This window comes from Gymnodraco acuticeps, unplaced genomic scaffold (assembly GCF_902827175.1).
Source record: "Gymnodraco acuticeps unplaced genomic scaffold, fGymAcu1.1, whole genome shotgun sequence".
Classification (NCBI taxonomy): Eukaryota; Metazoa; Chordata; class Actinopteri; order Perciformes; family Bathydraconidae; genus Gymnodraco; species Gymnodraco acuticeps.
In genome coordinates this window covers 50,126-77,786 of record NW_022990999.1, presented here as the reverse complement: position 1 = coordinate 77,786, position 27,661 = coordinate 50,126, and the positions used below count along the sequence as shown (strand labels likewise).

The following is a 27,661-nucleotide window of genomic DNA, read 5'->3' as shown; positions in this document are numbered from 1 at the left end:
CGATGGATCATGTTCATGTCAACAGATTTCCCGACCATGTATGGGCTACGCAAACTTCAATCATCAAGTTAGCTTCTCTTGGCTCGTCTTCTTGTGTCTCTTCAGCCCCCAAGTTAACGTTAGCTGTCAAGTTAGCACTAGCACTGACGTTAGCTCCCTCCTCTCTCGGTTCTGTTGTAGCAGCAGTCACAACGTATGATGTGCTACCACCAGCTACATTCGGTTGGTCTTCTTGATCAGGTTGTTTGGCCGTCTTTTTAAAGAAATTGCCCAAGATAAGTTGTTTTTTTCTTTTCGACATGTCAGCAGCAGCAACAATGCCTGGTAAACATGCAGTGCTAACTAAACGAGCTTGTGAGTGATAGAGTAGTGGGTGGAGCTGCGGGCAGCGTGCAAGCAGGCGACACTTTTTTCATGAATCATAAACTCTAAATATAATTTAATTTCACTTATTTTACACCTTTGAAAAAAAAAACATGCCCAAAATTGAATTGATTTGGTCATCATATTAGTATTTTAGAAAGCTCCCCCCAAATTTCACAAACCATGTTCCCAGGGGAGCTCATGTCACCACTAGGGGAGCTATAGCTCCCCCTGCTCCCCTCCAGTTCGCACCCTGCTGGGGAGGTCATGATGATGACTGTTAAACCCCAACAAGTATGGCTCTCATAAAGAAAAACATGTGACATTTGTGTGGTGAGCTGGAGGACAATATGTGTGTGCGTCAAACATGCATAGGGAGGATGTGTGTGTTTATTGTAGTAGCTATGTATGATTACTGCTCAACTATACCGGTGTTTGTGTTTTATTGATTTCTATCTATTTTTTCATGTTATAAGTACTAAATTGCCACCACATTTTTGAATAGTTGGTTTAAACAGATGTGTGTGTTGAAGATGTTTAGGGGGAATGTGTGTGCGTTCTGTTAAAGAGTCCTCTGTCTGTGAAATGATATGACTCCAAAGCATAACAAGGGGGACTGCCTGAGGGTAAACACACACACACACACACACACACACACACACACACACACACACACACACACACACACACACACACACACACACACACACACACACACACACACACACACACACACACACCACACACACACACACACACACACACACACACACACACACACACACACACACACACACACACACACACACACACACACACACACACACACACACACACACACACACACACACACACACACACACACACACACACACACACACACACACACACACACACACACACACACACACACACACACACACACACACACACACACACACACACTGTAAGGAGATGGAATCAACAAACTGCTGACTCATTGCCTAGGGTTCGCCCAGAAGTGAAACTTGCCAATGGAGAACTGCCAACTCGCCCAGACAGAAGTGAACTCGCCAATAACAAACAGCTAGGGAGGATGAACCGACACAACTCCTCCCCGCTTATGTGTATAAATACTGTAACATTCTTATGCTCTGTGCTCTCTTCCTGACTGGCTGTCGTGGTACGTTTATCACACGGTGATAGGAATTGAGCCCGGAGTACTGTTGCAGAGTGCTCTGTATGGTGTATTGTTATTTTCTACCATTAAAACAGATTATTGTTGAAAATTGTATCCTGGTGCTTTTAAATTCCTTCCTTTTATGATTTAAAACCAACTCATCAAAAGGACACGCGGAGCCGAGGTGGGATTCAGACCACTCGCATCTCCAACAATATGCACGGCGGCGTCTTGGTCAACACCAGGTCCCTTCATAAGGTTTTATCTTTTGGACATGTCTGGCTCCTTTTCATCGTCTGTGCTTGCTGGGGCAACACAGGACTGGTGAGGAGGGAGGGGGGCTGTGGGTCAGTGGGTATCTGACCCCCTCCCCGGACGTAATGCGCTTACGTTTTTCCCGGGCCCTGATCCCAGGGGACGTGGCGCGCACTGGGCCCATACAGGACTGGAGGACTCTTTCCCCCTGCTTAGGGCAGGAGGGGAGAGTCCTCCACATTATAGTCCATACACACTCTTCACCGGGTGAGCGTGTCTGAGTGTGGGGGACATGGGGCACTTGCGCTCTCCCCGTGCTACTTAGGGACTCGGGAGAGGCGGTGCACAGTGAGCCCATACGGGGCTGAGGACTCTCTCCGTCCGCCTATGGGCCGAGGGGGGGAGCCCTCAGCCCTGTTTTCCGAGCACACTTTTCGCGAGGTAAGCGCGTCAGAGTGTGCTCTGTCAGCCGCGGCCCAGTCTTCTCCACGGTCACAACCGAGGTAAAGGAGGGTGCGGCTGCTATTCAGAAAGCCGGTCAGGGGCAATGGAGTGGAACAATGTTGTTGGATGACAGCGCGTGTACACATTGCCTTTGAGAGATATAACGAGGGGTTACGTATGGTAACCCATGTTATATAAGCACAGGTGGAGCCCTCTACTCGGGGCCCTATCTGTCCTATGCTGCTCGCTGAAGAGAAGTGTAGGATGACGGGAATGGGAGGCGTGGCCGCCTTATATACAGTGGGCTTGTGCACGCATTCAGGTAGGCCGGCCCCGGGGGCCGGCTACGGTTATAGATATCTCAGTTGATGAATGCTCGCATAGTATGGTTGAGAGGTAGTACCCAGAGTCCAGTAGAGGGTTCCGCCTGTGCTTATATAACAAGGGTTACCATACGTAACCCCTCGTTTTTGATAATATTTTGTTTTAAGACCAGATGTTAGTCACCTTGCAGGCTTCAGTTTTTCAGCATTATCTTCCTGAGGTGGCTTATATAGCAATAACTTACTGACTAGATGTAATGTGACAAGGGTTGCTGGTAGTCATGAACCAACAGAGAATATTCACAATTTCTTCAGCTTTCAGAGATTTTACTATATTTTAGCTAATTGTTTTGGTTTGAGGACATTTATATAACAGATGCATCCATTAGGGCAGTGCTTCTCAAAGTGTGGGGCGCGCCCCCACTTATTTTTTGAAAGTAGCTCTCATCCTAAAAAAGGTTGGAGACCCCTGTTATAGAACGATACATTTGACAATTTTAAGCTTGGCCTACCATTTTATTGGAGCGATGAGGAACAGGTGGGGCTTGCAAAGGCCCACCTGTTCAAAGTGGGGAATGACAGAAAAAGGTTGAGAACCACTGCTTTAGGGGATACTCCTTTTACACGACATGGTGTTTGGTTACACAAATGAAAATAATGTTATTTTTATACTGTTATAATGGTCTGTAACATTATTGGCTTACCTGCGGCAGACAATTATGAAGACAGTGATGGCAATGATGAAGACGACCCCTGCAGCAGCAGAACCGATGATGAGGGGGAGCTTCTCCTGGATACTGGTGTTATATTCCTCTACAGGTTAAAAATATGGATGTTATCCAAGGTTGGATAACCTATTTGGACGCACAAGATGTATTCATACAGTATTTACAGAATCTAGTTATTCAGTGGATCTAACTGTCATTCCTACCTTCAGTCATGGTTTGGAAGTACATTTTGCCACTAAAACTACCAAATCCAGCGACAGTCCGGGCCCTAACCTGAAACACGTAGATAGTTCCAGCTTTCAAGCTCCGTACGACTGCAGTGTTGGTCTGACTCCTCGTCAGAGAGGAGTTCAACTCTGCCTGGTTCTGAAATACATCATCAGAAATTCAAAAATGTAGATTATAAACAGAAATATGCTGTATAATTACTTTGATTAAATTACTACAGCAGTAAGATTGTCTCTGTCATGATGTCTGAATGAGCCATTTTGGGAAAGACTGATGTAGCCTGTCTCTTTTATTTTGTAACTAACATCAGCAGCATTGATGCACCTTCTCATAGTACTGCAGTTCATAGTCCAGGATCACTCCGTTGGGCTGGTCCGGCTGTGACCAGGACAGGGTGATGCTGTCCGGGGCTCTGCTGACCTGGTGGATGATGGACACTGCCGATGGGGCTGAGACAGGAATAACGTTAGCTTAAGAAAGAGGCTGTAATGAAACAGAAAGTCTACAGAGACTGCTGACCGATTCATGAACGCCAGAGGTGGGAAGTAACTAAGTACATTTACTAGTAAAATGTTTGGCTACCTGTACTTTAATTGAGTATTACCATTTTATGCTACTTTATACTTCTACTCCACTATATTTCAGAGGGAAATCAAGTAATTGTACTCCACTACATTTATTTAACAGCTTTAGATACTTAAATTCCATCTCTAAAAACGTCTAAACTAGTGGATTAACTCTTGAAGTCACAAAAGAGTCAAATTATTAAAATATAATGTCAATCTGAACTGTGTTTGTCTACAACAGTAAAAATGCTACAGTACGTGACGTGATGCTACAATATTATCTAGAAATGTCACATGTATAAATGTAATTATAAACACACAAAGGAATTTTCTGCCCAATGATTATTTTTACTTTGTATACTTTAATTATATTTTGCTGATGATACTTCTGAAAACTTCTTCCACCACTGATGGTAGTGGTGGAAAATGTCGTCATGTAACCCTGTTTGGCTCACCAGCCTGGTTGGTGGTGATGTTGACGGACGTGTGCTGGGGGGAGTACGGGCTCTGGTCCGACACGCCATTCACAGTCTGTATTTCGAAGGTGTACTGGGTGTGGGCCAGGAGGTCGCTGATGTGGACGCGGCTGTCCGTCAGACCCAGCTGACGTGGGACAAACTGCACATTGTCTCCACAGCGGGTGCAGCCCCCCCGCCCACTGCCACAACTCTTACATATTATGTTGTAGACAACATCTTCTCGGCCACCGCCCTCCTGGGGGGGGCTCCACTCCAGCCTCAGAGAGGTCTCATTCACTATGGAGATCACGTTTTGTGGAGCTGATGGAACAGCTGAAAGAGAATGGGAGAGCAGAGAATATAATAATACAACTGAACTTGAAAAAGGTTTTTTTGTAACTTCTAAAAAATAATTAAAGTTTCTGCATGTTGCTATTACAGTATAGACCAGAGAGATTATCATGCCAATGTTTCTGCAGAACATTGAAAGAGTGGACTAGGCCTTTCCCTAAGAGCTAACTTAGACTAACAGCCTAATGTGTATTATTGTTGCTTCCCTGTGTTTGAATTACATTCAGCGATTTGAGCTGCTGGGTGCAACACTGCTATGAATGTTCTGTCATGACAGTTCGTACTTGTGCAGGGCATCTGTTGAGGGTCGGAGTCGGTGCGGTAATATCCGCTGCGACACACACAGTTAGTTGCTCCTTCGCTGGTGGTCCGGCTGTTGATGGGGCACTGCAGACATGAGAGGACTCCCTGTGCAGCCTTGAAGAAGCCTGATATACAAGCTGTAAGGGAAATATATAGCTGTTAAAGACAAATAGAATGGACAGAAAAAAATGAAATGAGAACAGAAGGTTCAGAACCATTTGCATGGTCAAACGCACAAGAGAAAAAAACAAGTGGACTACATTGTTGATTCTTTATCACATCGACTATTTGCTGCTTAGTATCAGAACCATAGTATTAGTTTTAGTCAGATCCAAAAATAATATGTCTGAGCATTTTATTCCCTGCATACATAACTCTACTACATTACATTGCATTTAGCTGACGCTTTTATCCAAAGCGACTTACAATAAGTGCATTCGACCAAGAAGATACAAACTTGAAGAAAACAGAATCATAAAGTACATCAGGTTTCATAGAGCCAAAACATTTCAAGTGCTACTCAACTGGCTTTAGGTAAGCCAGTCCTTTATTAGTATATAAGTGCTTTGTTAGTAATTGTATTGCTCAAAGTGGAGTCGAAAGAGATGAGTTTTCAGTCTGAGCCGGAAGATGTGTAAGCTATCTGCTGTCCTGATGTCAATGGGGAGCTCATTCCACCATCTTGGAGCCAGGACAGCAAACCCACGTGTTTTTGCTGATGGGAACTTGGGTCCCCCTCGCAGTGCGGGTGCAGCGAGCCGTTTGGCTGATACAGAGCGGAGTGTACGTGCTGGGGTGTATGGTTTAACCATGTCCTTGCAGTGTTGGGCAGGTTACTTCCAAAATGTAATACATTACATATTACTTATTACTGTCTTTTTTAAGTAATAAGTACATTACAATATTACTGTCTCTGAAATGTAATGAGTTACACTACTTTTATATTACTTTTGAGTTACTTTCACCAAAATAACCGCAAAAATAATGGCTAGGTATTTTAAATGCTAAAATGTAGTTTAGTGCAGCAACTGTGTAGGCCCTTAAGGCTACTAACAACTTTTATTACAAGGCTTAGTTGAATACTCGATTCTGATTGGTCAATTCCGTTGCTAAGGAGGATCAAGGAAGAGAAAGTAAAAGAGGGTTAAAGACGGAGCGCTGGACGTCAGATAAATGAACAGAAGAAGACAGTCAAGAAGTAAACACTAACAGGAACACGGTATGGGCTCTGCAGTGTTTAAGGACTTGTTAGTGGATCAGAAACTGTGAACAGAGTTGGACAGTGCTGCCGTAAAGTTGTTGTTCTCGCAGTTCCAGCCGTTGGTGCGCCGTGGAACGGAGTTTTTACGTAAAAACCAGGCTTACTAATCTACCGGCACAATTTTTCTCTGACGTCGGAATGTCGCGCAATGTTAGTGAATTCTTAAAAAACAAAACACCATTTCATTTCGGGTTAAAATTAGTTGTAACTGCGTTACTGTGAATTGTAACGGGTAGTATATTACCCAAATTTCATTAGTAATGCGTTACATTACTTCATTACAGCAAAAAGTAATACATTACTGTAACTCCGTTACTTTTGTAACCTTTGGTGTGGGAACATTTTGGAAGGTTGAAGACCAGACGAGCCGCTGCATTCTGGATGAGCTGCAGAGGTCGGATGGCACATGCAGGTAGACCAGCCAGGAGGGAGTTGCAGTAGTCTAGGCGTGAGATGACGAGAGCCTGGGCCAGAACCTGCGTGGCTTTCTGGGTCAGCTGGGGACGTATCCTCCTGATGTTGTAAAGCGTGTATCTGCAGCAGCGGGTTGTAGCAGCAATGTTTGCAGTGAAGGACAGTTTGTTATCTATGGTCACACCCAGATTCCTTGCAGTCTGAGTCGGGGAAACAATAGAGGTGCCGATGTTGATTGTTAGGTCAAGAGTGGGACAATCTTTTCCCGGAAGGAAAATCAGTTCAGTCTTGTCAAGGTTGAGCTTGAGGTGGTGAGCAGACATCCACTGAGAGATGTCTGCTAGACAGAGATGTGTGCGACGACCTGGGTCTCTGAGCGGGGAAAGGACAGAATTAATTGGGTGTCGTCAGCATAGCAGTGGTATGAAAAACCATGCGGGCTTATGACCGATCCGAGCAAGTTTGTGTACAGGGAGAAGAGGAGGGGACCAAGGACAGAGCCCTGAGGGACCCCTGTAGTTAATTGACAAGGGTTGGACTCTGACCCCCTCCAAGTTACCCTGTAGGTGCGGTCTTTGAGGTATGAGGTGAGGAGGGAAAGTGCAGAGCCTGAAACTCCAAGTTCTTGGAGAGTGCGAAGGAGGATCTGATGATTCACCGTGTAGAATGCAGCAGACAGGTTGTAGAGTTATATTTGTATTTATTCATGTTAGCAAACTATGGATAAGCTTAAAATGGGAATAATTTGGGTAAAACTGTGAGCTGGATATGGGGCCTGTTGACATGTGTTTTTGAGGACAAAGGAAGATGGGGGAAGGTGAGAGCATGTCCTGATTTGCATTCAACTTAGAACGAGCTACAGTGGTTGTGATATTAAGAGAGGTCCCTTGGGTTTCTCTGGTGGTTATCAATAGTAGCAGTTAAGTGAATACTGTTCAAACAATACCTGTGTTTGTGTTTTATATTGATTTCTCTGTTTTATCCTTTCATAAATGTAAGGACTACAAATGGCTATAAACATTCTGGGCTGGTTGGAGTAAACAGGGTTTTATTGCTCTGTGGGGGAGGTGTAGGTATGCAGGCCTTGAGACCTTTTGTTGTAAAGTGAGCCTGTTTGGTTTCCTGCTGGCCAGCGTTGCGTCTCCCAATGAGATGACCTGAAAAGATGACCAGCTGACCTAACACCAAACCCCTCCTTCTTACTCTGGTATATCTCCGGTGGATCCCTGGCGTTCGGTCTCTCTTCACATGCTGCCTCGAGCGAAAGGATGTCCGCAGCACGCGAACCAGGGAAGGAGTAAGCCGGCATTACTCCTTAAGCATTACAATATAACTGTAATATATCATGTTGTATTGTAATGATTGTATTGCATTGTCATATTGCCATTAAAGTAGATTATTGTTAACGGTTACTTTGTAGATATGGATTCCTTCCTGTATTATAACCAGCTTCATAGGAACGCGCGGAGATTTGAAAAGCGGACCAGTTATCCCTCCAAATCTCCAACAAGGTCCAGAAGGATGATGACAGAGGAGAGGGAGGCTACTACAGTCCAGCAGAGCATATATGAGTCATGCCTGGACATCTGCATCTTATAAAGGTCATCTCATCGAGGTGACATATTCTAGGACTCTCTCAGAAGCTGTAAGTTCAGCTGCTCACTGGGTCAGAAACATGTCCCAACATGTGGAGCTGAGGACACTGTGATTACAAAAGATAAGAAGGAGAGCTCAAACGGTTGCATTAATTCATCAGTGTATGTATGATGGTAATTGTTCCACACAGAGAAAATGAAGGTGGTTATTTGGATCATGAAGTGTTTTGATAGCCAAACATTAGTAAATCTGATCATAGCTCAAGATATTCATTTAGGAAAACAGTGTTTCTTTTTTATTTATCCTTATTTATTGTTTTATAATATTAGTTCCACTACAGTGGAACCAGCTCTCTCTACTCTCCGCTCAACCTTTCACCCTCGCCCACCCCCCTGGAGTTCGATGACCGCATGAAGGCGACACGCAGAGTTGGCAACATGTCCTTTGCAACACACTCTCACTCCCTAAGCGTCCAGGAGCGACATTTGGTCAGTGTCCGTGGCGTCCAGTTGTGACGCTCCTAGGCTCCTTCAGCGTCATAAAGGGACGCAAATAGCTTTCAACTGATTGCAATGTATTCCCATCTGCAGCAGGATTTGACGCTCATGGAAGCACGGCATTCGTTTGTGTCGGCTGCCCTTAAAGGCAATGTGAGCGTCCATTCCCATTGGATAACGGAGAATTGTACACCCGGAAGTAAGTATTCCTCTTACTGTCGATTGATTTTACAGTGATATCTGCACTACTCATCGACTAAAAAACACCAGATTATCCTTGTTAATTACATAACATTGATTGGTTTAAATTGTGTGCAATGCTTTTGTATTTTTCCCCTTCGATTCGGAGAAACAAATATTTTTTCGGAGTAAAGGATGGCAGAAGATACTACACTACCCAGAATCCCCAGCTATCGTTTGGACTACACCATGTGCTCTGTTTGACAAACCCCGTTTTTTTTCACCATTCATTCCAATGGCTGGCGTCTATGTCACGTGATCTTCAAATTTCTCCCTGCAGAAAAAAAAACATGGCCGAACTTCGTTTTATTCTCGGTGGAAAATGCCTATTTTAAAGTTAGTTTGGCCATTAAAATGCGTTTTGATGTCATTTGATGCGAGAAATATGAGTTGTTATTTCAGATTATGTGTGCAGTGGATGTACATGATCTTTAGTTTGCTAGTTATTACGAAGATTACTTCAGGAAATCGCGACGTTTTCATTGTTACCAAGGTGGTTGCTAGGGACGCTGCTATCGATATTATTTCTGTTATGTTGTGTAACTGTTTAATGGTGTTATCTTTATTGCTACCCCCTTCCCCGTCAACGTATAGTGTTGGTCCACGGCGCAAACATATTAGTTTAACAAAATCCGCATCTAAAGATAGCCTACGTTATTTTCCCCTGTGCAATTCCAGTCTCACATCTCAGAGCACATCGTCATTAACAAATACCGGAAACAGACCGAAAACATTTTAAAAAAATAAAATAATACTTTATTCCGAGTGTGCTTGCTTTTCTCTTTGAAAGTCATCACATAACGGCATTGTAATACACGGTTCGGCTGCATTAAATATTACATATCTGCCGTAGTTCTGTATTTATAGAGCCCTGATGAGAAGACTTCTAGACATACATGAGGAACTGAAAACGTGACGTGGATCATAAATATATCAGCCATTAAACAACATCTTACATTTCTTTTCAAACAATACGTCTCCTTGCAGTATCAACACTAATTCGGCTGACTTTTATATTTGATCCAATTGGTAGATAGGCTGTATTTACACCATAAAGGTGCACAGCTGATATAAAGGGACACCTAGTGGTTAAAGCATGTTATTGAATTTCATTATTTTTACATTACATTACATTGCATTTAGCTGACGCTTTATCCAAAGCGACTTACAATAAGTACATTCGACCAGGAAGACACAACCTTGAAGAAAACAGAATCATATAAGTACATCAGGTTTCATAGAGCCAAACATTTTATTATTAGATATTAATAGGATCCCTATAAAGTATATTCATTACTCGTTATTCTCTACTAATAGTTCATTAAAGACTCTATATAATGACTATTTTGCACATCCCTTTCAAGATTTCAAGATTTTCTAAGGTTTATTGACATATCATATAGGCCTACACAACTATGGTGTAGTTCTGCATTGAATGAAAAACTTGGGTCGCAGGTTCCTCAATAGTGCATTACAAGACATCTATCAATATTTGTGCATACCTCCAGCAATGTTAACTATGTTGAAGCACTTATTTTAACTGATATTATACATAATGTATTATACTCTTATAAGATGCATGTAGATATTTCATCTCCGGCCTTGTCAGATATTGAACAATCAATAAATAAAGAACACAGAATTGTTAAATATAAAACACAGAATTTGTGTGATTATACTAAATGATTTACAAATAAACACCACTGCATATTTACAACTGTTACACATGCTGATGTAACGCAAATGTTTCAACTTGGGATCAATAAAGTATATCTTATCTTAAGCTGATCGATGGCTACTGCCATATTTGCAAAATTTGCCTCTGAACCTTGACAAGTGCATGTTTCAGGCTTATGAATTAATGTAATGTAATGTAATGTTATCAATTAACAACAGGGGTCACAAACATAAGACCAGCTGTTAAATAAAGCTCTTCTGACCTTAGCTGGCATGTGTGTATATATATTAATGCTGCCCATTATGGGAACAAGCAATTTTCACCCATTTATTAATTATATGTTTTAAATTTGAGTGTTTCCTATCCCCTAAACCTCCAGGGTTGTACACAGTTTAATACTGGCAACTTCTTATTATGGGAAATACGAAAACGTCTTTTAAAACTACAACTCCCAGTAGAGACGTGCCATAGATAGAGAACATGTTGTGAAACAGAATAGCCAGCATGTGTAGTTCTGGGGACGGGGTGGGGGAGGGGGGGGACGCGGTGGACCCGTTCAAATCCAGTTTTGGACAGTCTGCCGTGGTTCCATCGCATTTCAAGTGCTGTTCGAGAATCGGCGTAACCCTCGGAGCACACTCTCCAATCACAGAGCTTGAGGACTATCACGGGGTTTGTCAAACAGAGCACATGGTGTAGTCCAAACGATAGCTGGGGATTCTGGGTAGTGTAGTGTCTTCTGCCATCCTTTACTCAGAAAAAATATTTGTTTCTCCGAATCGAAGGGGAAAAATACAAAAGCATTGCACACAATTTAAACCAATCAATGTTGTGTAATTAACAAGGATAATCTGGTGTTTTTTAGTCGATGAGTAGTGCAGATATCACTGTAAAATCAATCGACAGTAAGGGGAATACTTACTTCCGGGTGTACAATTCTCCGTTATCCAATGGGAATGGACGCTCACATTGCCTTTAAGCGCAGCCGACACAAACGAATGCCGTGCTTCCATGAGCGCCAAATCCCGCCGCAGATGGGAATACATTGCAATCAGTTGAAAACTATTTGCGTCCCTTTATGACGCTGAAGGAGCCTAGGAGCGTCACAACTGGACGCCACGGACACTGACCAAATGTCGCTCCTGGACGCTTAGGGAGTGAGAGTGTGTTGGTCCTTTACCCCCGCCCCTCAACGACGCCCACCAAAATCACCGAAGCAGAGATGCGCACCATCTCCCCCGGCTTCATCACCATGCCTACCACAATCATCCAAACCACAACAATACAAGGAAGATGGAAGCAGATTTCCAAACCCCCCTTCCTACAGTGTAGCCCTCACCCTGCCCTCTTATGATGAGAGGAGCAGGGTGGTGGGTTCTCCCTCCCCTTCAAAGCCTGATAGGGATGTGCGTGTACAAAACGCTGCAAACTGATATCTGTTGGGTCCAGGCTCAAGGGCGTATGGCACTCTCAACTCTTTCCAGGACATGCCGGGACCCTGCCTGCCTGTAGCTTTGCCGATATCTGTGTTGATAGGTAATAGATTAAGAGCGGTGAATCATCTTAGATACAGGAAGCGCTCAAACAGTGATTCCATGTCAGCCACAGCTTGTTACAAAAAACCTGACTGATAGTGTGTTTAACGAACTTAAACGAGCTTTATTAAATGTCAGGTCTTTGGCAGGAAAAACATTTTTAATCAATGATTTTATCACTGAGCACAATCTCGATTTTATGTTTTTAACAGAAACTTGGATTGAACAAAATAACAGTGCAGCTGTTCTTATCGAATCAACCCCTCCCAACTTTAGTTTTATGAGTCAGGAAAGAATGCATAAGAAAGGGGGTGGAGTTGCTATTCTGTTCAATGATTCCATTCAATGCAGGAAGACATCTTATGGGAACTTTGCTTCTTTTGAATATGTGGCCCTTCAGCTGACATGCTCCTCTCGAGCTCTGTTCCTAAATATCTATAGACCACCCAAATACTGTGCAAGCTTTTTTGATGATTTTACCGAACTGCTGTCTATAGTGTGTATTGACTTTGACCATCTAGTCATTGTTGGTGATTTTAACATCCATGTTGACAACCCCCAGGACAGAGGGGCAAAATAACTGTTTTGTGTTCTTGAAAGCTATGGACTGACTCAGCATGTGACGGAGCCTACGCACAATAAGGGGCACACTCTGGACTTAATTATCTCAAAGGGTCTGAATATCTCTAAGGTTGTGGTGACTGATGTTGCACTCTCTGATTCCTGTGTTTTCTTTGAGAGCTCTATTTCTGTTCACAAAAATGTTCAAAAAGAGATAACCACAAAGCGATATTTAACTGAAAATACTAGGGAAATGTTTACTCAGAATTTTTCTTCCACACTTGCCCCTGCTAACATCTCAGTAAATGAGCTAGTAGATCATTTTAATTCAAAAATGTAAAATGTTATAGATGCCATTGCTCCAACTAAGGTAAAGGAAGTGTCTGGCAAGAAAATATCTCCATGGAGAAAGGCCATGACCGTGAGAGCAGAAAAAAGAGAATGTCGAAAAGCTGAACTCAGGTGGCGAAAAACAAATCTCCAGGTTCACTTTGAAATCTATAAAGAGAGACTTGGCCTTTATAATTTGGAATTGAAAAACGCACGACAGTCTTTCTTCTCTGACATCATTACCAAAAACAAAAACAACGCACGTGCCTTGTTTGCTACCGTCGACAGACTAACTAACCCCCCAGTGTCAGTAGCCTCTGAATTTCTATCCACCAGGGCGTGCAATGATTTTGCCTCCTTCTTCACTGACAAAATTCAGAAAATCAGACAAGCAGTCAGTGCCTCTGCATCAGGAACAGCAAATGTGTTGTCTCTGTGTCCACTTAACATAAATTCAAACACCATGACACAATTCCATCAGATTAATGATAAAAACCTAGAGGACATTATTCAACTTCTGAAATCCTCCTCTTGCTGCCTTGATATTATTCCAACAGGATTTTTCAAAGATGTTTTGCCTTGCATGGCCTCAGATCTACTTCATATAGTAAACAAATCTCTTCACTCAGGTATTTTTCCACAGGCCCTGAAAACTGTAGTCATTAAACCACTCTTAAAAAAGAATAATCTAGATGCTTCAGTAATGAACAATTACAGGCCCATATTATCAAACCTCCCATTTCTAGGTAAAATCATTGAAAAAGTTGTTTTTCAACAGTTGAGTAATTTCTGCATTTAAATAACTGTTTCGATGTGTTCCAGTCAGGCTTTCGTCCAAACCACAGCACTGAGACTGCTCTTGTAAAGGTCTTTAATGACATCCACTTAAACACAGACAGTGGCAGAACTTCAGTGTTAGTATTATTAGTAGGGCCGGGACTCGATTAAAAAAATTAATCTAATTAATTAGAGGCTTTGTAATTAATTAATCGAAATTAATCGCATTTTTAATCGCATATACATATTTGACCTAAGAACAGTGAGAAGCAATTTTTTTTCACATGGATTTTAGTATACCATTAGGCGCATTCACACCGCAGTACTTTTCCCACAAAGGTTCATGAGATTTAGTTCATGAGAACTCTTTGAACCTGGGGGTGGATTAGGCAAATGAAGCCGCTGACGTCACTTCTTCTTCTTCTGCTTTGGGTTTACTGGCAGGCCGCAAACCACTTCACGGCGTATACTGCGTGCCCAAAGTCCCCGGCCGGAAGTCCCCGGAGTTAGGGACTGGCTTCAGTAGAAGCTGCTGGGAGTCCCAGCAGCCTTCCGAGTAAATCGCCAGAACGCCGACACCTCCTCATCTCCACCGCTCCCATGTTTTATTTTGTGTTGCCATAAGTTAGCCTCTCTGCGTTTCTGCGCTGGGCTAATGCTAATAATGCTAATGCGAGGATAATAAAATGGCGGCTTCACAAAACTTTTTGGGAGTTTTACGGGGCGTGGTTTGCAATCCGCCCAGCCAATCAGAAATATAGCTCTTTTCTCACAAGAGAGCCGCACGAAAGTCCCTGCTCTCTAGCAGCTCTCTGCTCTCTAGCAGGGACTTTCGTGGGGGTAAAAAGGTTCTCATTAACACATTTTAGTACCGGCTCTTTTTGGTGTGAACGCGATAAAAGAGGCTAACGTCCACGCTAGCTTCCACGCTAGCTGCTATATGTTTTGCATTGAGGTGATACTTGAGCCTTGATGTGCTGCGGTGATATGCGAATTCCTTTTTGCATAATTTGCACACAACCGTGCTCTTATCGACGCTTCCATCCGTCCGTTTTTAAAAACAACATTTCCCACTGTTGTTCACTGTGGTTTGTTGTTGTCTGAAGTCATGAACGTTAGTTGGTGCTCCAGTATAATCGGTACGCCTGAAACTCATCCAGTGAGAAACGTTCCGCGGTGCAAAAATAAGTGCGATTAAAATGCGTTAATTTTTTTAACGCGTTAATTTTTGTGTAATTAATTAATCTTAATTAACGCGTTAAAGTCCCGGCCCTAATTATTAGATCTCAGTGCTGCGTTTGACACTGTTGACCAGAACATATTACTAGACCGACTGGAGAACTGGGTGGGACTTTCGGAAACAGTTCTAAATTGGTTTGAATCCTACTTAAAGGACAGAAACAACTTTGTTTCTATAGGTAAATACACATCTGAGTTGACAAATATGACATGTGGGGTACCTCAAGGCTCCATCTTGGGGCCTCTTCTCTTTAACATCTACATGCTACCACTGGCTCAGATAATGAAGAACAACAAAATAAGTTACCATAGCTATGCAGATGACACACAAATGTACGTAACAATTTCACCAGGAGACTATGCTCCAATTCAAACACTGAGTAAGTGCATTGAACAAATCAATGACTGGATGTGTCAGAACGTTCTCCAATTAAACAAAGATAAAACTGAGGTAATGGTTTTTGGAGCCAAGGTAGAACGTATAAAAGTTAGCGCTGAGCTTCAGTCTGCAATGTTCAAAACAACAGATAAAGCCAGAAATCTAGGTGTAGTCATGGACTCTGACCTGAGTTTCAACAGTCACATTAAAACAGTTACTAAATCAGCCTACTATCACCTAAAGAATATATCTAGGATTAAAAGACTAATGTCACAGCAGGATTTGGAAAAACTTGTCCATGCTTTTATCTTCAGTAGACTGGACTACTGCAATGGTGTCTTCACAGGTCTCACAAAAAAATCTATTAGAAAGCTGCAGCTGATTCAGAACGCTGCTGCTCGAGTCCTCACTAACACTGAGAAAGTGGATCACATCACTCCAGTTCTGAGATCTTTACACTGGCTTCCTGTGTGTCAAAGAATAGATTTCAAAATACTGCTGCTGGTTTATAAAGCACTGAATGGTTTAGGCCCAAAATACATTTCTGACCTCCTGCTAAATTATGAACCATCCAGATCTCTCAGGTCTTCAGGGACTGGTCAGCTTTCTGTCCCCAGAGTCAGAACTAAACATGGAGAAGCAGCGTTCAGTTATTATGCTCCAAATATCTGGAACAAACTCATAGAAACCTGCAGGTCCGCTGCAACTCTTACTACTTTTAAATCCAGGCTGAAGACTTTTCTTTTTGTCGCTGCTTTTAATTGAACTATTCATATCTTAGACTGCACTGTAACTTTTATCCATGTATTTTTTTCTTTTAATGTTTATTTTATTAGCTTTTCTTTTTAATGACTGATTTTAAATGCCATTTTCTTAATGTCTTTCATTTTTTGTAAAGTGCCTTGCCTTGCCTTGCCTTGCCTTGCCTTGCCTTGCCTTGCCCTGCCCTTGGCCTTGGCCTTGGAGTTAATTGTAGTGAGGTGAGCATTTGTACTCATAATGGGTTTTCAGCATATATTCATGAGCATCCATACGACACCTTTAATACAGTAAACGTTATGTTTTATGATAATTTAAATGGTATAATTTATCAAAAAAACACCATCATGTCTTGGTGAATATATTTGAGAAGCTTTATCTATACAATATAATGTTCCTCTCCAGGAGGGGGAGAATGAGACGCAGCGGTGGAAAGGAGTAGAGCAGCTTTCTTGGCCATGGCTCGTGTGCAAACACGTCCACCCCCAAGTGTGGATTGTCTTGCAGAGCCAGGGAACACCATAGGGTACTGTGGCTGTTGCGTCGGTTGGCGAACAAGTCCACCTCCGCTTTCCCGAACTGGGCCCAGATCTGCTTCACCACCTCCGGGTGAAGCAACTGTGGTGCGGTTGTTGCTCCTCACCAGCACATGTTTGCCCTGTAGTAAGGGTTTGAAGTGCTGTAGGACCAACACTACTGCCCGCAGCCCTAGAAAGTTGATGTGCCGAGTCTCTGTCAGAGGCCAGCCACTCTCTGTCAGAGGCCAGCCACTCTAGCTCTCTCTAGGCAGGTCCCCCCCCATCCTGTCACGGATGCCGTGATGTAGGAGGTCACCCGCCCCAGTGGAGTTCCCCTCCGCAGATGCTTTGAGGACCCCCAGTATCGGAGGTTGGCGACGCATATGCAGTAACCCCAGCGGTACCACGAGGTGAGCAGCCGCCATGAGACCAAGAGTCTGCATAATGGTCAAAGCTGTCACCGTTGCCCTCTGTCGCAGCCTGAAAACTGCCTGAAGCAGGGATGCCTGTCTGCTCTCTGACAGGGTGGCACGTAGTCTGCCTGCATCGAGCTGTATCGAGATACACCACCTGCTGGTGAGGTATGGGACTGCTCTTCTTCCAATTGACCGCAATCCACTTGGATCAATTCGGCGATGTTTGCCCTTTCCCCTGGACTATGAGGTCATATTAGAAAACCCTCATGCCATGGTCGCGAAGTGGCTGAAGTGCTGTGGCCACACATTTGCTGAACGTGCGTGGGGATAGGGAGTAACCAAACGGTAGTCTGTTGTACTCGTAGGCTACCCCCTGGAAGGCAAAACGCAAATACTTTCTGTGCTTTGGAGCAATTTTTTTACATGAAAGTAAGCGTCCTTCAGGTCGATGGTTGTGAACCAATCGCCCGGCTGCCCTAGTTCCAGTAATTGGTTTACATATGGAACTTTTCGCAGGCAATGTGCTGATTCAGGCTGCGAAGATCCAGGAAGTCTTCTTGGGAAACAGGAAGTACATGGAGTAAAGCCCCTTTTCTCTGTCCTGAGAGTGCACAACAGACACAGCCTGTTTTTGCAACAGGGCCTGAATCTATGTTGAAAGGAAACTCCTCTCATCTCCTCCTGGGATTATAGATTTGCCTCTCTTATGCCCCTGAATGGAGGAGGGACAAAACTGGAGCGAGTACCCCAGCTTCAGTGTCCATCCATTCTGTCAGTACACAGCTTTTTTATTTTTTGGAAAGTGCCATGCGGCGTGATCCCACTGTGGCCAGGGACATCACACGGCAAGCAGCGGTGGCCACACCGTGGACCAGGATATTAATTTGGCCGATGCTACGGCCAAATAATCGCTCTGATCCGGTGAGGTGGGGGCATCTTGCGGAAGAGCAATCAGCGAGACGCCCAACACACCCGTGTTTATTTGCAGCCGCCCTGTCACGCGGCAGCGGGGCAGAGGTTCTCTGCCCAGCCTGCTGCCTGCAGATGGGCTGCCATGCTCCGCCGCCATGGTCATCACCAGGGGGAAGTACAGACCTGGGCAATGGACTTCCATGGACGCCGGACCGGGAAGTGCCCTACAACGAGAAGTCCTCGCCATCCTCCTCCCCGGCAAACGGAGCCATCCGCAATGGAATGGCGAACGTGAATGGCGAACGTGAATGACACCGCCTCGGCCATATCCTGGTCCCCCAAGCACTCGAAGCAGAGGTGGTGGGGATCGACGCCCGCAATTAAGCCAGGACATGAAGGACAGGGCCGGGGCTCAAGGAGTGGTGAATCCATGACGATTAACGGTAACTTTTTCCTTCTTATACTTTCCTCTTCTCACGTTTATTTCTGTCAGTTGTTTGTCCTGCTCGCTGAAGAGAAAAAGGATGACAGTCAGGAGGCGTAGCCGCCTTATATACTGTGGGCCTGCGCACGCATTCAGGTAGGCTCGCCCAGATTGGCCGGCTACGTTTATGCAACTCAGTATGTGAATGCTCGCATAGCATGGTTGAGAGTAGTACCCATAGAGTCCAGTAGAGGGCGGAGCCTGTGTGAGATATAACTCATGTGTGATCTATTGGTCTGTTACAAATGCATCATGAAATGGAAGTCACATTTTAGTTTTATTTCAAGTGACCAGGCAAACAGTACTCATCCTCAGAGTCTTGCCAAAGACACACTTGTTAAGGAGATGGAGCTCTACTGTGGGCCCCATCCTGGGCCACCATCACAAGAGCCAGCCAACATGCTTGATCCCAGGAGGCAATGCAGGAAGAATCCTCTGACCTCCATCTGTTTGTTTAAAGGTATTAAATATTGCATCACATGTTAGTCTTCACTCAGCCAAGATGCAGGGAAGGACCTGATTAAGATTATTAACTGGAAAGTAGCTGACGTCTGCTTGAAAAGGTTGCTTGACATCACTTCATTACGCCACTCACTTATTTGCATATCCTTTCAGTCAACAATGTTAATATTTACATATAGGCTGAACTAAATAACTCTAACTTACTTAACTAGCTACAGTTATTTTTCATCAAAATGCACGTCAATCTAGCTTTAACTTCTCACCTTTTTTCCTTAGTAAATAGGGTTGGGTATTGTTTGGATTTGAAGGTTCCAGTTTCATTTCCAGGTCTGCTTATTGATTCCGATTATTTTATGAGAGAGTTAAAACAGTTCACAGGCTTCTTTCACAAAAAACTGTACTTATGAAAACCTTTACTTATATTTATATTTATACTAACGGTTCAAGTCATATGGTTTATCAAACTTTCTAAATGCAAACAGTTTCAATTGGTTTCTGTTATTCAATCATACAATTAGAAGAAATCTGTAAATTATTTTCCAATTTCCCCCGGCCTCCTCCACTGTAGCTGTGACACTGCACCCTGCAGCAGATGCCCCATCGTGTCATTGCTCGCAAGTAAATACATAATCATTTCAACAGCCTGCTTCACAAGCACCACACTGACTTCCCGCTGCTCAGCCCGTGTCTGTCTCACAGTCCCGGGGATTTGAGGACAGACACGGGAGGCTTGCATAGAGGACACGTTAGTCACTATAAAGAACACACAAGTTGAAACAATGAATTACATTCATTCCTTATTAGAGAAGACACAGATGATTAGGTTGAGGAAGATGACTGGTGTTGTGTAGCAGTGTCTTGTCACTCGGTACACTGCTCTTATAACACCAATCAGCTGTTGGGGAGCAGGAAGGAACAGGCCTCCTGTACTCGCAACTTTGATTAATCTCCCCATAATGCTGGTACTAAAGAAAAAAACAACCCTATTTATAAATGTGGTTGGGACCACACATATACACTCATGTTTTACTGTCACATGCAATATTTGCTGAGATACATCAGGACAGCAGAAAGCTTACACACCTTCCGGCGCAGACTGAAAACTCATCTCTTTCGACTCCACTTCGAGCGATAGATTTATTAACAAAGCACTTATATACTGATAAAGGACTGGCTTATCTAAAGCCAGTTGAGTAGCACTTGAAATGTTTTGCTCTATGAAGCCTGATGTACTTATATGATTCTGTTTTCTTCAAGTTTGTGTCTTCCTGGTCGAATGTACTTATTGTAAGTCGCTTTGGATAAAAGCGTCAGCTAAATGCAATGTAAATGCTTTCTAGTCTAGACCCTGTGGTGTCTTACCTCTGCAGACCGTTCCATTCTCCACTGACTCGTACCCGGCCTTGCACATGCAGCGCCCGATGGGGACCATCCACTCCCCCTCCCCGTTGCAGTACAGCTTGATGGGAACATCCACCTCCTCCCCGTTGGGAACACACACCCCTCTGGCCGCCACCAGAGACGTGCTCTCTGCTCCAGAAAGAGTTTCTGGGAAGATGGCACCATTCTGGGTCACACGGGGACATTTCCTGTAGAAGACTCGAACAGCGATGATTGACATGCATGCACCGTAATCCTGAAAAGCAAGGTAGAAGCCGCTGCGCGAAACAGGTCCAAAACTCCGGACTTCACTGTTAATCTTCATGATGCGTCCACCAAGATCCACCTGAGAGAAACTCTCATCGGCTGCTATAGTGTCCACCTTCACCCAGGGGTTCTCCATCCAGGGAGGGGACAATTTAGTGGCTGTGTCAGAGTCAGACTCATAGTAGTACAGATTGAAGGTCTCCTTGCAGGAGCCAGGGACGTTGGGTATAGAACTGCAGTCTCGCACTGAGAACTTCATCTGGACGTGGATGCGCTGAGCCCCGCGGCGCCGGATGTACTTGGTGCGGACCCAGTTGTTCTGGCTGCTATTGAAGACGTTGCACACTTGGTATGTTCGAATAGTGTTCATGTTTTCATCATAGCCACTCACTTCTTCCCACTACAAAACACACAAGCAACAACAGTTTATTCAGTGACACATAATTAATGAACAAGAACTACAAAAACGTACACTTATAGGTTTTATGAAGTGGTACGGCCCAAAATAAATACCTGGTTTGTCATACACACATATCATCACTCATTTCAAATTTAGTCTGAACACACCTTAGAAGGTTTTGCAGTGCTAATATAATATTACAATAATAGATAAAAGGCACACATAAGAATAGATAAAAGGCACATAAAGGCTATGAAATTGTTGGTTACTTTACATGTTAAAACTTTATGTATAGAGGCTTTCATCATCATCCGTTAGCACTGAAACAAGGCCCTCCCTAATTCCAGAGCTTTAAACAAGTGTTTTTTATTGACACTGAGGGAGTCCTCTCATTGGTGCATTTCAACCTGAAAAGCTACTGTGAATGCATCACTATGGTGACTGTCACATTGCAACAGAACATCAGAAGGTCAGCTGCATACTGCAGGCGGTTCCTTGTGTATTGGTTTGTTCCACTCACCCCCTGTGATGGGTAGATGGTCCAGCCCAGTTCTGCTGTTGCTGTGGTTGAGTCCATTAGTACTTCTGCAGGTGACAAAATCAAATATGAAAATCAAATATTATATTATATATTCAGTCATAGATATTGAGTTTATTACAGGAAATTTAATTCAGTCATTTTACATACTGCACTGGCAAACATTTCTTCATTTCTGTAATTGTAATTTATTTTTAGCTCACATTCATCCTGACCACTTGCATAAGGGTGAAAATAAATGTGTAATTTATTTGTAATTTATTTATTTGAAATGAATTTATATTTAAGATATGTGTCGAATTACTGTAATTGGTCATTAAACAATTGGGATGTTTGTGAAACATGTGTCTAGCTGGATAAAATCACAATGTGGAGATCAGGGTTGGGAGGATTACTTTTTTTTTTTTAAATGTAATCCGTTACAATTACTGGTTACCTGTAATCAGTAATCTAACTTGAGTATCAAAATATAAAAGTAACCTGATTACTTTCCGATGGATGACCTCAACATCAAACGCAATTAGGAGAAATTAAATATCAGGTGTTTTTTACTTAAAGGTCACCTATTATGCAAAATCCCCTTTTTCATGTATTTTCTACATAAACAAGTGTAAAGAGATTCTGAAAGTTTCAAGAAAAAATATTCTCTCACTTTTTGTCCTGATCCATATAAAAACCTGCCAGATTTTGGCCACTTTATGATGTCATAACGATTTTTTGGCTTGTGTAACCATTAGCCAATCACCAACCAAGGTAACCCCCGCCCACCTTATCACCTGAATCTCCTCCTAGAGCACCCTTGAGTTCTTCGTAACCAAATATCATCACAGATCGCTGGCCTGGTACAGACTGCTATGAGAATTATGGGGGTCAAAAAACATCCATCTCTCCTCAACATATATGAGCAGTCCATTATTAGACAGGCACAACAAACCGTGTCTGATCCCCCCCACATGCTCCACCCAGAATTCCAGCTCCTTCCTTCTGGTAGAAGATGCAGGGTTCCCAAGAGCAGGCTGAAGCTCTAGAAGCACTCGTTCCTGCCTCTGTCCATTAAGCTGCTCAACACTCACATGTGATGTAATACTCATGTTGGCCATGAGGGGTGCAATAGGTCGCCTGCGTCAGTAGGTGCGTCTGTGTATTGTGTTTGTGCAAACGGTGTATGAGTGATGATATGTGTGTGTATTTTAATGTTTACTATGTTTGTATATGTACATGTATGTGGAATTGCAGGACGGAGTCCAGAACACATTTCCTTACGGGAACAATAAAGTATATCGTATCGTATTGATGAAAAACAGTATAATAGGGTACCTTTAAGTGTATTATGTAAGAAAATAGAACAATGTGACAATAGAAAAGAAGAAACCAAGATATTCAGGTTCATAAATGTGTCTTATTCAATGTAGGCTATACAGTAGCACTTACAAAAAGTGTTTTAGTTTAATATATGAATTAAAAGAACACTGTATTTTCGTTTTAATGAATCAGGTGTCCACCTACTGTTTTAAAAAAATCAATTTAAATAAAGAATGAAAGTAACGAAAAGAAAAACCAAAAAGAAAATCCAGGCAGTAAGTCTACCTTTAATATATCCATCTTTCTTGATACATTGTTATCCTGCAAGCAATCCTCAGTATACATTTTTTTAACAGTAATCTGATTATGTTTTTTCTTACTGTAACTGTAAGGGAATGCAGTTACTCTTTTTTGTATCTTGATTTAGTAATCCCCTTAGATGTGTCCGTTACTCGGAACAGGGGAGTGTGTGCAGCTGCATGTGTGTGACAGACAATGAGAAAGTAAAAATGATAAGAAAGAGTAGACACTTTCTGTCAGGGTCGTGATTGTACAGTAAATGGTGGAGCAAAAGAACAATAATTATAGTCTCAAATAATTCATCATTTTCATCTGTGTCTGAATATGTTATGTTTCTTACAGTAACCAGGACTGTGTACAAACAGACATGAGAAACTGATTTCAAATCACTCTTTGCAAAACATGCCAACACAGAGATCTACGGAAGTAAAAGAGGAAAGGTCAAGCGTTCCTCAACAACACTGTTTTGGGAAACTTGTACATGTTGCTGGTAGATCACTTTGTAATGTGAACAATGCTGATTAACTTATGAAGAATCTGACAAAAATAATACTGACTTCCTAGATAGCATGTTATCATCTCACAGGTTCTTGAAACAACACGGCCACGCTCACACCAAAACGCCCCTTTGCATATTTAAACACAGTGCTAATAATAGCCACACACATCCACAGCTCCCTGACAGCTCCTCTCCTGCCCCAGGCATCTGCTCTCTGTGACTCTACATCCATAAACCTCTGAGTGAGGTCTAATCCTATCCACCACATGTCAGGTGAAACCATGCTGCTAGCTCTGGGTATCCAACACATCCTCAATTATTCACATCACCCTGAGAGTCCGGGTGCTGAGTAAAGCCTCTCCCTTCAGGGGCTTTGAGACGAGAGGGGATGACAGCCGGACTTCCTGTTCATGTTCCGTCACAAAATACATTTAAGTGACAGTTGTTTCATTCTGGTGCTTTTATTGTCTGCCTTTATGATCTAATAAGTACACACACAACTGCACAAACTAACACACACGTTGCCCACTTCAATGAGTCTTTGCATAAAAGTAGCTATTAGCCTACAAACAGAGCGGAAGTAATTCACTGAACGCCCTCAAACATGCTGCTCTCAGCTTCACGTGTCTTCAGCAGCACAGAGATCACTGCGACACTAGAGGTGTGCCCACTTTTAACTCTAATAACAAACCACATGGTTCATCAAACAGCAATTACTAGAAGTTGATACAATATATAAAAATTGGCTATTGTCTATAATAATTTTAACAACAAAAAATCTCAGATTTACCTCCAAGGGAAATGATCGACGGTTCATGGTTAATTGCAGGCAGCCAAATGATGTGTATATATTGTAATACTGTCATGATTTTCAGACAGAGCACAGCTTGATTTATTATTCTACTTCTATAAAATTAGGACTCGTAAGAGTAACGGCCCCTACACACAGCGGCGTGCGTTACCGCTTGGCGGTGGGCGTGTATGGAAGCAAACAAGAGACAGAAGTATTTGAATTGTATTAGACACCGAATTTATAACATTGAAAATAATTACTTTGAAAATCATGTATCTAAATGTTTTTGCTCCGAATTTACCTATGTGAAATAAAAATGTAAAAATTCAAGTGAAAAAAATTCGAATGTTCAAATTCAGATCCCAAAAATTCGACGTCAAAAAATTCGATGTAAAAAAATTCGATGTATAAAATTCGATGCAGCATCATCCGGGCTACGCAGACAGGATAAGCAATCGAGCCCTAATGCAACTCCGACTTCTGGCCTTCACGGCTTTGTCAGTCATGTGATCACAACAACCCGGGAGAAAAATGACGGAGAACAGCGGGGCTCGCCGCTCGGGTAAGTAGTCAGTTTGTGCTCTTTATCTTACAAGCAGTGAGGGCTCGACAGCATTTGTATCTTACATTAGCTAGCTAAATGAGTGAAGTAGCCTTGTGCCTTGCTGTTAGCAAGCTCCGTTACCATTAATTGAAGTGAATCACAACGTGTGTGTGTGTGTGTGTGTGTGTGGGTTGGTTGGGGGTGACGGTTTGCAAAGTAACGTAACGATCACTTCGGTTAGATAAGTCAAGTAGACCATGCTACACTATACAAATACTCTCTTACAAAAGCCCTGCATTTAAACATGTTAATGTTACTTTAGTAAAAGTATGCTAGTATAATTAGGAAAGTGTTGTTAAAGTAGACACAAGTTATACTATTATATTATATCATTTGATTTATTGTTATTACCGATGCACGAGTTGACTTAACTGTTGTAGTTGGAGCTCATTTGAACAATGAGCTAACTAATTATTACTTTCATAATGGTGTAATGTGCCGACTATTTTCTACATTAATAGATGAAGGTCTGGTTTGTTCAAACTCTCAAAATAGTAGGACCAGAGCCCTAGAGACTCTAGGGCTCTGAGTAGGACATGCTGTCATAATTAGTCCGAAGTGACACCTTTACAATGTTAAAGCTGTTAGATAAATGTAGTGACGTAAAAACTAAAGTATTCAAGATAGTGTAGTGGAAAAGAGATAATGTTTTTTTTTTTAAATGTTACCAAAACAAAATCTCTTGTTTTGGACTGACAGTAATGATTCAAGAAATAGTAGATAAATAAATACACACACATCAATGTGTTGTGGATGGAACACAACAAATGGTGCTCTTACCTGTGATGCCTCCTCCACACATTATAACCAGACTGTATCATTCAAACTATAAGTAACAGTTCTAGCTACTTGACTTCAGACAAACAATTCAAAAGACAAAATCAACACAATTTATTGATAGACCAATCTTTATTTCTCTCCTTTTGTTTGTGTTATTAAACCCTGTCAATCTAAAAAACTGAGCAACTCAACAGTTAACTTTATATTTCTTATTGTCCAAAGCATCTATTACACTATTTGTTCCCCTCTCATATTCACAGGATGGATGATTAGAGACTTTGGGGGAAACCTCAGCTTTATGAACGTCCTGTCTGTTGCTTTGGCCAGAGAGGGCTGAGGGTCTTTCCCTCCTCGCAGGGAAAGACCCTGCAGGCCTGAGGGAGGAGGACCAAACCTGATGGAGGAGGACCTGCACCAGCTGCACCTACATAATGTAGCCCATGCTGGGCATAGCTGTTACCACCTGCACAGGCCTAGCCTGTCAATTAACAGATTAACATTTAGTGTAACTTATGTATATTATTTCGTTTTTATTTTAAAAAAATGGTGATGGTTCATGCTTGATAACTTTTAGTTCACATTTCAATAAATTGTATTTGCACTCCTTTTGTCCGTTATCCTTACTGAAAATGTTAAATTACACATTCACATCTGACTGAAGATTGGCACCATTTATTTATGACGTTGCAAACTCTGCGGCACAAGGCACAAGTGATGTGAAGCTCAGAAAGTGAGGCAAATGCATTTGATCAGCTGACTTTTTTTTTTGCCAAACTTTATAGGCCTGACAATAATCACACTGTTTCTGAGGTGCAACGTAAAACACAAAACAACACAAATGAAGTTCCTGTTAGACTACAAAACTAGTCAGTGTGCAGGTCTTTGTGTTACAATACAAGTGTCTCTTAGTGAATGTCCTGTACTGCTCTTAAATCTCATAACATCAGCTTCTCCTTTCCCTCTTGGATGTTCTTCTGGACCCTCAGAGAAAGAGAACATGGTGAAGCAGTCCTGTCTCTCAGGCGTGTCCTTTCCTAACAGAAATATCAAAACACATATTATTGCTGAGCAAGTGTGTTATTTAAGAAAGAGGTGTGTTTGTTTGTTCATAAATATAATGATTTTCTTATTTTAATGTGTTTTTTAAATCCAACAGTGTACTGCAAAGATAATCAGATTATGAATAAACCGTTCTAAATTCATCAACATTGAAATAAATGTATTATTAAAATAATATTTAACTGTTATCAAAACTTAGTGCAACTGTAGAAGCTTGCTCTGTTCGGTTGTCTCACTGAAAGACAAAGGGTCGCAGCTCTCACTATGTTCAATAATATTTGCCTTAAATACATTGAAATGTGAAAGTTGAACAAAAAAGTGATGTTGCTTGGTAAAATGTAAATGTAACCTTTCGCTAAGAAAGTGCACTCAACATCACTGATGTGTAGGTGATCTAGTATTCAGTCATGTTTAATGGCATGTCTATCAGTGTATTAGAGTCATTACTTTATGCATTCTTTGCAAAGTATGAAAAAGGTGTACCTTGGAATCCGTGCTGAAGT

The 27,661-nt window shown here is 42.3% G+C and overlaps 1 protein-coding gene across 7 annotated transcripts in view; it reads right to left on the bottom strand.

Moving 5' to 3' along the window:
* Positions 1-27,661, bottom strand: part of LOC117559255 (ephrin type-B receptor 2-like) — a 112,126-nt gene that overhangs the window by 42,192 nt on the left and 42,273 nt on the right. For 4 of the 7 annotated variants that reach the window (XR_004570949.1, XM_034235930.1, XM_034235931.1 and 1 more), the window contains exons 2-8: positions 21,804-21,868; positions 20,599-21,283; positions 5,160-5,315; positions 4,522-4,857; positions 3,825-3,949; positions 3,476-3,638; positions 3,249-3,357 (exon numbers count right to left, since the gene is read on the bottom strand). Coding sequence is in view for 4 of the 7 variants with exons in the window: in XM_034235930.1 (XP_034091821.1) it covers positions 3,249-3,357; positions 3,476-3,638; positions 3,825-3,949; positions 4,522-4,857; positions 5,160-5,315; positions 20,599-21,283; positions 21,804-21,868 (1,639 nt within the window). In the remaining 3 variants the exon portion in view is untranslated. The remainder of the gene's footprint in view (positions 1-3,248; positions 3,358-3,475; positions 3,639-3,824; positions 3,950-4,521; positions 4,858-5,159; positions 5,316-20,598; positions 21,284-21,803; positions 21,869-27,661) is intronic. The other 3 variants (XR_004570951.1, XR_004570950.1, XM_034235933.1) reach the window with 1 other exon arrangement.